General features: G+C 35.0%; 1 protein-coding gene across 5 annotated transcripts in view; it reads right to left on the bottom strand.

Moving 5' to 3' along the window:
- The window catches only part of LOC143852521 (vacuolar protein sorting-associated protein, putative (DUF1162)), a 133,999-nt gene that overhangs the window by 49,080 nt on the left and 72,584 nt on the right, over positions 1-12,335 (bottom strand). For all 5 annotated transcript variants that reach the window (XR_013236781.1, XM_077361923.1, XM_077361926.1 and 2 more), the window contains 3 exons: positions 12,186-12,287; positions 470-528; positions 256-358 (listed from right to left, as the gene is read on the bottom strand). Coding sequence is in view for 4 of the 5 variants with exons in the window: in XM_077361923.1 (XP_077218038.1) it covers positions 256-358; positions 470-528; positions 12,186-12,287 (264 nt within the window). In the remaining variant the exon portion in view is untranslated. The remainder of the gene's footprint in view (positions 1-255; positions 359-469; positions 529-12,185; positions 12,288-12,335) is intronic.

Here is a 12,335-nt window from a genome sequence, read left to right as displayed (position 1 = left end):
TTTGGAGTTTCTGGTTTGTGTAATTTGACTTACATGCGTAAATAATTGCGTAGCTGTCCAATTATGTAGCAATTGAGCGATTTGATTGTGCGATTCATGGAAAATAAGAGAACTTAACTAGGTTGTTGACATTCCTCCGGGTACCACATAAAAAAATTGCATTACCATGGTCAAAGCAATAAGAGTAGTCCACTGGAACCCTAAAAATGAATACAAAATAAACAATTGAGCAATATAAAAAAAAAATACCATTACCATAATAAACGAGTCAGAATTACTGTTTCTCCACGGAATTTTTAAGGTGGCACCATTTAAAGCAATATTCCAGATCACTTTTGTGCGGTTCCGAAAAATATACCTGCCAAAAAACTATAAATAAAAAAGATATATTTGAAAATGAAATATCAGTGCCTGAATTTCTCATAAAAAAAGAGGTCAGAGTGTGCAACATTTAAGCATAGCCACTCACTCAGCTTTTGAGAATAGCCGGACTTTAAAATTTTCGAACCCACTCAGTGATGAGAGGACCTACAGTTCAATGGAAACAAATATAAGGAAAAACTGAACGGTCTTTTCACGTGCCACACTGAATAAATTAAGAGAGATCCATATAGTTTCCTAAACAATAGGAATGAAACGAAACACCAGCTACATAATTTAAAGTTTTAGCTAGTCAAACTCTACATCAAGCAGTGACCGACAAAAAACAAAACAATGGTGATTATTACAATAAGAAATGCTAAGAGATATAAATTTAATGGCACCAATTGAGGAGAAGATGAGAGAGCACCGCTTAAGATGGTTTGGGCATATCCAACGTAGGCCTTTGGATGCCCCAGTATAATAAGTGACTCGTGCCAAGTTGATGGAGCAAAAAGAGGTAGGGGCAGACCGAAAACAACTTGGGTAGAAACAGTGAGGAAAGGCTTGAGGGCTAGGAACATAACAGGGAACATGACCTTGGATAGGATAGAGAAATAAGAAACAAAACAAGAAGAGAGAAAGAGATAAGGTTGATTATGTGTCAAGAGGGATGACTCCCTTTAGACACCCAACTTTGTCAAGGTGGAACTAATGATAGGTTGTCGCGAGGAAGAGTCTCTACTTTCGAAGTAGAGAAATTCTTAGGTAGCTCACACTGGGCGTCGACACTCTGCGAATTTCTGAAGACTCAGAACGACATCCTTCGAATAGCGTTGTTATTCCACTGAATTTCGCAGAAGTTCGAGCTATTTTTTCATAATAGCGCCATTGTTATGCCGAAATCCCGGCAAACTCAAGGCCCCTTCGTCCTAATAGAGCCGTTGTTCTGCCTAAGTCTCGGCAAACTCGAGGCCATTCCGTCTAGATAGCGCCGTTTTTCTGCCGAAATCTCGGCAAACTCGAAGCCCCTTCGTCCAGATAGCGTTGTTGTTCTGCCGAAATCTCAGCAAACTTGAGGCCACTTCGTCCAAATAGCGCCGTTGTTCTGCTGAAATCTCGACAAACTCGAAGCTACATCATCCAACTAGCGCCATTACGCTGCCGATTTCTTGAAAAAAGTCATCGCACCTTTTTCGTTAAATTTACATTTATTTCCCTATTTTCTGCACTTCTGTTACAAAAAACAAGTGCAGCGTAGTTATGGGATTTAGGGTTCCTTTTACCCTAGGCCCTATAACGTAAATCCCTCTCCTTTCTTTGTAAATAGGGCTATGTTCCCTCTTTTTATCCTGCCACTCTGTCTCCGGTCCTACCATAGACAAAAGAGACAGAGACGAGAGTCCTGGTACCTCCTATCCAGTCATATTTACAACATCCTCGTCCTGCCTCCTTACATTACTAAACTTGCACTCCATATACTATGTCTTAGTCATACTCAGTCTAAAACCTTTGGATTCCAAAGTAGTAGTTCTCCATAACACTAACTTAGTATTTACTAATGGTCTTACAATACATTTCTCAACACTCCCCTTCAAGCTGGAGCATAAACTTTTGTAGTCGACAGCTGGACAGAATCCCACGAACTATACTCCAAGCAACTACCTATGAGAGGACTGTTGACCTATGAAATGTGTATCATCTTTGTTGTCGGTGTTTCCCTCTCTATTTTAGCCGTGTCTTCATTTTTAAATTTTGGTGGTTTGCCGTGTCCGACACTCTTTGTCCGTGTCAACATGTATATATATGTACAAACATGTATATGTATATTTATAGATATATACATATACACATATATATACGGACATAAATACAGACATAAACATATATATATATATATATATATATATATATATATATATATATATTCGTGTATAAAATATCATGATCTACTTGATTTATTTCTACTGTTAGAATTCATATATGTAGCTTCCTAAGGATTTTAAAATGTAAGAATTAAATATGCATCTATTTCATCTCTTGAAGAGTTACACCCACATACATACATATATTTATATATGTACATATGTGATTTTATGAACAATTTAGTGATTTAAAATCCTTATATATATATATATATATATATATATATATATATATGAGAGAACGGTTCCTACACATATGTGTAGATAAGTTATCTACACACTAGCTTAAAATACGGTGGGGGCCACATTATTGGGGTGATCCAAACCATTCATTTTTAAGGCCCTCACATAGATAGGGTGTCCACAAAAAATCAGATCCATAGGATCATCCTAACCATTCGAACTGTGGAGGCAAAAAATGGACTAATTTGTGAAGGTTTAAAGACATCCATTTTACCTCCACAAATCGTAGGGTTGGGATGATCCTATGGATCTGATTTTTTGTAGACACCCTATCTATGTGAGGGCCTTTAAAATGGATGGCTTGGATCACCCAAACAATGTGAGCCCCCACTGTATTTGAAGCTAATGTGTAGAGAACTCTCTACACATATGTGTAGGAACCGTTTTCTCTCTCTCTCTCTCTCTCTATATATATATATATACATATGAGGAAACTGTTGGTGTGCTTAAGCTCACCAAGCTTATGGTGCGCTTAAGCGCCCAATCACATGGGTCCCACATTTTCTATGGTGATCCAAACCATTCATTTGCAAGGCCCTATCGTAGATAGGGGGTGTACCCAAAATCAGCTCCATAGGATCATCCTAACCCCTCCATTTGTGGAGGACAAAAATGGGCAGATTTGTGGACAAACAATGTCTGTCCATTTTGACCTCCACAAATGGATGGGTTAGGATGATTCTATGGAGCTGATTTTTGGTACACCCCCCATCTATGTAAGGGCCTTTCAAATGAATGCTTTGGATCATCCTAACAAAGTGGGCCCCCATGTGATTGGGCGCTTAAGAGCACCAGAAGTTTGGTGAGCTTAAGCGCACCAACAGTTTCCTCTCTCTCTCTCTCTCTATATATATATATATATATATATATATATATGAGAAAACGGTTCTTACACATATGTGTAGAGAGTTCTCTACACACTAGCTTAAAATACAGTGGGGGCCCACATTGTTTGGGTGATCCAAGCCATCCATTTTAAAGGCCCTCACATAGATAGGGTGTCTACAAAAAATCAGATCCATAGGATCATCCCAACCCTACGATTTGTGGAGGTAAAATGGATGTCTTTAAACCTTTACAAATTAGTCCATTTTTTGCCTCCACAGTTCGAATGGTTAGGATGATCCTATGGATCTGATTTTTTGTGGACACCCTATCTATGTGAGGGCCTTAAAAATGAATGGTTTGGATCACCCAAATAATGTGGCCCCCACTGTATTTTAAGCTAGTGTGTAGATAACTTATCTACACATATGTGTAGGAACCGTTTTCTCTCTCTCTCTCTCTCTCTCTCTCTCTCTCTATATATATATATATATATATATATATATATATATATATATATATATATATATATATATATATATATATATATATAATGTTTGAGTCAAGTGAAATAAAATTATTACTTAAAAAAACATGAACCTCTTATTCCATTCGTAATATCTATTTCGAAAGAAATTTATCACCTATATTTCATATTTTTCTTTACTTGGATCACTTTTAACGATTTTTTAACCATTAGGGTTTTGTTTCAAGAAGAAAAACAATCATAAGATGTAAAAAAACATTCACAAAACTCACTCGAGGGTGCTTAGGGTTGAAGAGAGCCAAAAATCTCCTTCCCTACGCCTTCTTTTCCTTCTCTTTTTTCTTTCACTTTTCTTTTCTTCTCTTTTTTCTCTCTCTCTCCCATGTTTTTTTTGGGTTTGGTTTGTGCGCACATATTCTCCCAAGAGAGAAAACGTGAGTCATATATAGGTTAGTGTATTAGATTCCTTCCCTCTTTCAAATTCTTTAGTTTATTTAATTACTAATTTATGTGACATGTTCCTATTAGTTAACAAAAGAGAGGTTTGATATGGTAAGGATTCTTTAAATAAGATAATACTAATCTAACTCAACTAAAGATTTTAATTAAAACTAGTGGGCCCTACTTTCCCTAAAAATATCTTAAATATACAAATCCCTTAATTAACCCATACCTATATAATAAATGGGTCATAACTTCACCAAATCATGTCCAAATCGCGAAATCTTAGGCCCGTTGGATAGGTAATCGAAAAACCCATCTAATGATACCAAAACCAAGTCAAACAGACAAGATTTGATGCCCCAAATTTAAGCTACAATTAAAGTGACGAAAATACATAATTTTCTAATTAATATCTTCCTCATTTTTCTAAATTAAGCTACAAATTCATAATTTCCATGGAAATTCTTTTACTTGGGTTTCACGGAAAATATTATGTTATACAATTTAAGATTTTAAGAAAAGAAAATATTAAGAGCCGTTGATTTCCTAAATCTCTTGATCTAGGAACGATCAAGGGGCATCTACACTCGATGACATGATTTGTCAACTATATAAGTCCGATCGACGATCCAAGGGATCTTAGGCTTGATCCGACGGTCCAAGAGACTCAATTCTTAGCTAAGAGAAGGCATTCAACCTATTTCCAGAGGAATTACAGATTCAAAGGTTTTGGTATGAGAGATTATGTCTTTCGCCTAAACTAGCCTTAATCTGGATTTTATTCATCTAATTCTTCATCTCTAGGAGTATCGTGATTTCTCTACTGAGCTGCTCATAAGATTGTCTGTTTTAAAAGGGTATAGGTTAAGGTTTAAGGCAAGGCTTCAAGACGCAGAGGGTTGCAGCTAGAGCTGTATTTGATAAGTTATCATCAGTAGGAAGTAGGGAAAGAAAGGACATGTAATTATAATTATTTACGTGTGTGATTCCAGGTTTTGGGTTTGCTCGGCTTGGTTACACATCATATCATGTAGTAGGTTGGGACTCCTGGTCCCACCTGCTATCTTAATATCAATAAAATTCGTCATTTTTCAAAAAAAAAATCTTAGACCAGAATTGTAGGCCGTCGATCAAGAGTGATCTACGAATAAGATTTATTAAAATTTAAAAACATCACAGACCTGATAGGCTCAGTCTTTACATTCTACCCCCTTAAAAGTAGGGGTGTAAACGGATCGAATTCGGAGCGGATATGGCTATATCCGAATTCGATTACAATATACAATATCCGAATTCGGATTCGGATTCGACGGATATTTAATATTTATTACCGAATTCGTATCCGCCGGATACTGTTCGAATTCGGATATTATCCGTATCCGTTTATCCGGTAAATTCGAACATTTTATTGCAGCACTTCATATTTTTTCTCCTTCTTACTCGAATGAATTTTCCAAACTCTAAAACTAGACCTCTACATTCTCTTCACAAAATTAACTCTCAAACCCTAAAATATATGAGATCCTCTTCTTCCTTTTAAAACAAAGGCAGAGAGAGGGAGAGAGGGAGGCGGTGGGGATGGATGATAGTGTTGGTAGTGGTCTTTGGGTTTTTCCTTCTTCTTTTTTTTGTATATGATGGAATGGGTTTGAGCTATTTTGATGGAATGGGTTTAGGCTATTTTTCTTTTCTTTTAGAAACAAAAGATAGTGTGTCATTACTAAAAATAAATATTAATGATATTATTAATAATAAATACAAAGGATTCACTTCTCGGATTCGGATGTTAAACGGATCGGATATACCATTTACCAGATCCGCATCCGCTAAGAGCCGGATATCTCATAAACGGATTCGGATAATATCCGCTTGAAACGGATTCAGATAATATTCACTTTAAACGGATTCGGATGGGGACGGTAATCGAATTTCCGAATATCCATTTACACCCCTACTTAAAAGGAATTTCGTCCTCAAAATTCAACTTCAAAACTCTTACTAGGCTAAAGCAGTTTTTTTTCGGATAACGTTATAAGACTAATTAGATGAGTAACTAATAAGTAAAAAACTAACAATCGAAATAAAATGAAAGTGTACCTCCAAATAATTCTGAGGATTTCTTATAAATTTAAGAGAAATTTAAGTATCAAGACAAGTGATGCATTATGTAATTTATTGGTTCCGTGTCTTATGAGGGTTTATCATCAATAGCTTATTCAAATTATCCCTTCATATTACATACCCATCCTCACAACGAACCATTTCCATTTTCGGTGAGGCATCTTACAATCCAACCCCCGGAGCCAACTTCCTCGTTGGCACATCGTACTGTGGGAGAAACGCACCAAGTCCATGTGAGACGACTAAATTGCCCTTGGAGCCTACAACTAACTTTCTTGGCTTCTGCCGACATATCTCTTCGGTACACGTGAGTCCGTCATCCGGTTCTTTTACAACACAACTAAATCATGTGCACATTTTTACAACACAACTAAATCATGTGCTCATCAGGCGTCCCCGGCACACACGAATCTATTGTGTGAATCCTAAGTGCTCCTTGCCTAGTCTTTTTTCCATCTCACAACTTCTCTAGATACTAGCCCTAAGGACCTAAAGCCTAGGCTCTTATACCAACTGTAACGACCCGGATTTTCAGATAACTTTAAACTCGGACCATTAACAAAAGACAACAATTTTTTTTACAAATTTGAAAACTCAATTAAGAAGTTTATTAAAGAGAGGATTTGACATAATTACCAAAAAAACAAAAACAAATAATAAAACGGATAGCCGCCAGGGCCACATGGCCAAACCAACTCTTTGCGCACTCCACTCTGCATCTCCCCAATAGCATCTGTCTGAATATCATACATTGTAGCAAAAACTGTAGGGTAGATTTTTGTTGTTAGTTCATAAAACTATGCAGAGTTATTCGGTATTCTAAACAAGCTCAAAAAATAATTAATAAATTAAAGTGCATAATTTGAATCATTAGTGAGCATAGATTAATAACATCTGAAAGAATTTGACATCTAAATAAATAAAATAAGAAATTATATATCGTGATATAATCGTAACTACACTAACATGACATAGCCAATTAATAACAACTATAAATAGTGTAATAAAAATTAGGAAATATGAAGTATGAGACAGTTCTCCCAAGGTACTTCAGTTCCCTAATAGCCTATTATCTTGCCTACCAATACGTTCCACTACCTCTGCCTAAAGGTAGTGGGCATGGGGGATTTTTTACGATGCGCGTAATGGCCGCTCCGCCTCTTGACATCATAGTCTAAGAGGATGCATTTACCGCCAAGGGGTGCGTTAAAACCCAAGGCCGACTTGATATTCTATGATTCCGGACGACTCATCCTCCGCACTAACCAACATATACCGTCATGCTCATGCATTTATTTCTCTTGCAAGTGTATTGGAATTATTTACCAATCATTATTCATATATCAATTTAAGCAATTTCTTTGCTTCATATTTTTCAGTCTATTGTAATAACATGGAGTACATATTTAATAATTCTAACGTAGCAGGATATGAAAGCAAGCTTTGCATAAGAAACAACTATTAGTCAATGATTCTGCAGTTCAGCCATATAAGAATAACCTCATGATTGCTAAAGAATTCCTATCATACACATTCAAGTCAATAATTATTTAAAATAATAAAATAAGGTTCTATCACCTACCTTGAATTTAACCTTACTTACGAGAGTGCAAATTTCTATGTGAGAAAGGAAGGAATACAACCTGAAAAATAAGACATTTTACACGTTACGTTTTTTCCCAAGGTTACTAAACTTCTCCTTAAGTTAAATTTTGGGGACTTTTTATGTGTCCATTATACCGAAGTTATTGCTATTGATACACATGTCTCTTAGTTCTAGTTTATTTAATTTCATGAATTAACGTGATTGTAAAGTGAATATTATTTTGAATTTTATGTATCTTATTTAAAATTCGTAACTTAGATATTCACACTGTTGCTTATTCTTATACATATAAATATTAATTTGGTGTAGACTACTGTTATCCAGGCTTTGAACAATGTCCACATAAAATCACACATTTTTCTTTATAGGTGTAGATTACTGTTTTTCTTTTTCTTTTTAAATGACATATATACATATATATATAAAATCATATTATTTATTCGTGTATAAAATATCATAATCTACTTGATTTATTTCTACTGTAATAATTCAAAGAGGGAAGGAATCTAATACACTAACCTATATATGACTCATGTTTTCTCCCCCCTGGGAGAAAACGTGCGCACAAACCAAACCCAAAAAAAATGTGGGGGAGAATAAAAGAGAAGAAAGGAAAAGGGAAAGAAAAAAGAGAAGGAAAAGATGTAGGGAAGGAGATTTTTGGCTCTTTTCAACCCTAAGCGCCCTCAAGTGAGTTTTGTGAATTTTTTTTAGATCTTATGATTGTTTTTCTTCTTGAAATAAAACCCTAATGTTTAAAAAATCGTTAAAAGTTATCCAAGTAAAGAAAAATACGAAATATAGGTGATAAATTTCTTTCGAAATAGATATTACGAATGGAAAACGTGGTTCAAGTTTTTTTTAAGTAATATTTTTATTTCACTTGACTCAAACATCATATATATAAGGATTTTAAATCACTAAATTGTTCATAAGATCACATATGCACATATATATATAAGTATATGTATGTGGGAGTAAGTGTTCAAGAGATGAAATAGATGCATATACGAATTCTAACAGTAGAAATAAATCAAGTAGATCATGATATTTTATACACGAATATATATAGATATATGGTTTGTGAGCTCTAGCTCACAAACCATATATCCCATAGATTGTTTAGTCATCCAACCCATTAGTTTTATAGGTTATAGTTATAGTTATAGTTTATGGTTATGGTTATGATCTGTTGAGGTTTAAAATGAATGGTTAGAAATTAGGGTCCTATAGATCGGATGGTTAGGATTATGGTATGGAGATGGTTTCTTAGGAACATCCTATCTATGTGTGGTCCTATAAAATGAATGGGTTGGATGAGTCAAACAACTGTGGGAGAAGTGGTTTGTGAACTCTACCTCACGGTGAGCTCAAGCTCACGAACCACACCAACCACACCCCCTATATATATATATATGTGTGTGTGATGTCTTTGAAATATTTACATATATAAATAGCTTAGTAAACATATAGGAATATGATTTTATGTATGTATGAATACATATCATTTTAAAAATAAGAAAAACAGTGATCAACAATTATAAAGGAAAATATGTGATTTCACATGGACATTGTTCTAAGCCTTGGTAACAGTAGTCTACACCAAATTAATATCTATTCGTATATAAGAAATAACGACAGTGTGAATATCTAAGTTATGAATTTTAAATAAAATACGTAAAATTCAAAATAATGATCACTTTACAACCATGTTAATTCATAAAATTAAATAAACTAGAACTAAGAGACATAGGTATCAATAGCAATAACTTCGGTATAATGCACACATAAAAAGTCTCCAAAATTTAACTCAAGGAGAAGTTTCGTAACCCTCGGAAAAAACTTAACATGTAAAATGTCTTATTTTTCAAGTTGGATTCCTTCTTTTCTCACATAAAAATTTGAACCCTTACAAGTCAGGTGACGGTACCCTATTTTAGTACTTTAAATAATTATTGATTTGAATGTGTATGATATGAATTATTTAGCAAGCATTAAGTTATTCTTATATAGTTGAACGACATAATCATTGAATAATAGTTGTTTCTTATGCAAAGCTTGTTTTCATATTCTGCTATGTTAGAATTATTAAATATGGACTCCATGTTATTACAATTCACTGAAAAAAAATGAAGCAAAGAAAATGCATAAATTGGTATATGAATAATGATTGATAAATAATTCAAATACACTCACAAGAGAAATAAATGCATGAGCATGACGGTATATGTTGGTCAGGGCGGAGGATGAGTCGTCCAGGAATCATAGAATTCCAAGTCAGCCTTGGGTTTTAGAGCACCCCTTGGCGGTAAATACATCATCTTAGACCATGATGTCAAGAGGCGGAGCGGCCAGTACGTGGATCGTAAAAAGTCCCTCATGCTCACTACCTTTAGGCAGGGGTAGTAGAACGTATTGGTAGGCAAGGTAATAGGCTATTAGGGAGTTGAAGTACCTTGGGAGAATTGTCTCATACTTCATATTTCCTGATTTTTAATACACTATTCATAGCAAATTTATAATTATTGATTGGCTATGCCATGCTAGTGTAGTTACGATTATATTGTGATATATTGTTTCTCATTTTATTTATTTAGATGACATATTATTTCAGATGTTATTAATCTATGCTCACTAATAATTCAAATTATGCACTTTAATTTAGAAATTATTTTTTGTACTTGTTTAGAATACCGAATGACTATGCATTGTTCTATGAAATAACATAAAAAATTCACCTTACAGGTTTTGCTACATGGACGACATTGAGACAGATGCTATTGGGGAGATATAGAGTGGAGTGCGCAAAGAGTTGGTTTAGCCATATGGCCCTGGCGGCTATCCGTCTTATTCTTATTTTGTTTCTGTTTTTTTTGGTAATTATGTCAAATCCTCTCTTTAATAAACTCTTAATTGAGTTTTTAAATTTGTAAAAAAAAATTGATGTATTTTGTTAACGGTCCGAGTTTAGAGTTATCTGAAAATCAGGGTCGTTACATCATATGTCCAATCCGTTTGATCTTAGTTTAGTAGAGGCTCAAAAGGGTTTTCTAACTCCGAATGGTTTTCAAATTGAGCTTAGGAGTGTTAGAATTAAGTTTGGAGGGTTAGGGAACCAATATGTATAGGCTAGGATGAAAACTAGCCATTTGAGTGGCATTTTGGTAAAAACTGCCAACTTTAAAGAACTAGACATTGGAGCTCTAACTGCTAGAAATTTTGTCAAGTCCGGTCGACCGGCCCTACTCAGTCGACCAGCCTGAGACTTCTGGTCATTTTTAATTTCAACAGCAAGCATCCTGTGGTCGACCAGGGTGATGAGGTCGGTTGACCGGACAAGTGAATTTTTGCACACTCCTAGGATTTTCAATGAGGTCTTTTGGGCTATGGACCATGGTCCTTTGCCTTATGCTTAATCATGTTTTAGGACCTCTTTTAACATCCCTTTGGGCCTTTAAAGAACCCTAAATCTAAGGGGATGGACTTTACATTCTAAGGTACTTGAATCACTAGATCTTCAACTTGATCCTTCACTTCAAGTCCTCGACTCCATGGATCTTCTTTGGCACTCCATTTAGGCTTGATGAATACTCCATTTAGGCTCCAATTTGCCTTCATCCAAGCTACTCAAATACTAATGAAAATTCACAGCTTTAAGAGTAAGCACATTAGTAACTTAAATCACTTGTGTTTGGAATCATCAAAACAAGATTGGAAATGCCAATGGTGGAACATTTGAGCTTACAATCCCACTGGTTTGGAAAGTCTCGATTAAGTTCCTCCAAGATAAGCAATCATACTCAACCTCTATCAACAATGCCCGCCGTTCTTCATTCTTTGAACTCAAACCCTCTCCTGTTTTAGCCCTTCTAAGATACTTATCAAACTATAATTTAACAGGACATGAAGAATAATCATAATATGAGAACCGTGCAAAGGGAAAATGCATTTCCTACAAAAACAGCTTAGATACACCTTATCTGAAGAACTTTGCAAAATATTCTCGCCACCACGCATAATGAACAATGATCATAGTATGAGAACCATTAATTATTCATAAAACTAAAATAGCTCTGATAGTGATGAAAGCAAGTCATCATCCATATGGTAGTAAGAAGCATGAAAATGAAGTATAAAGAAGAAAACAATATGTAATAGGCATATGAAAGCTTACCCTATCGTGCTGAAATTGAACAGAGCCCAACACATGATGAAAATGGAGGAGTCCCAGTAAAAAATTTGAATCATATGTAACTTCAAAAAATAGAAGCTCAACCTAATCACAGAATAAAAATTTCAATTGAAAAATTCCTAACTCCAATAT

The sequence above is a fragment of the Tasmannia lanceolata genome, unplaced genomic scaffold (assembly GCF_043159265.1).
Source record: "Tasmannia lanceolata isolate RefF3 unplaced genomic scaffold, GAP_Taslan_0.1 ptg000019l, whole genome shotgun sequence".
NCBI classification, from domain to species: Eukaryota; Viridiplantae; Streptophyta; class Magnoliopsida; order Canellales; family Winteraceae; genus Tasmannia; species Tasmannia lanceolata.
The sequence above is the reverse complement of the archived record's forward strand: the minus strand, read 5'-3'. Positions and strand labels throughout refer to the sequence as shown.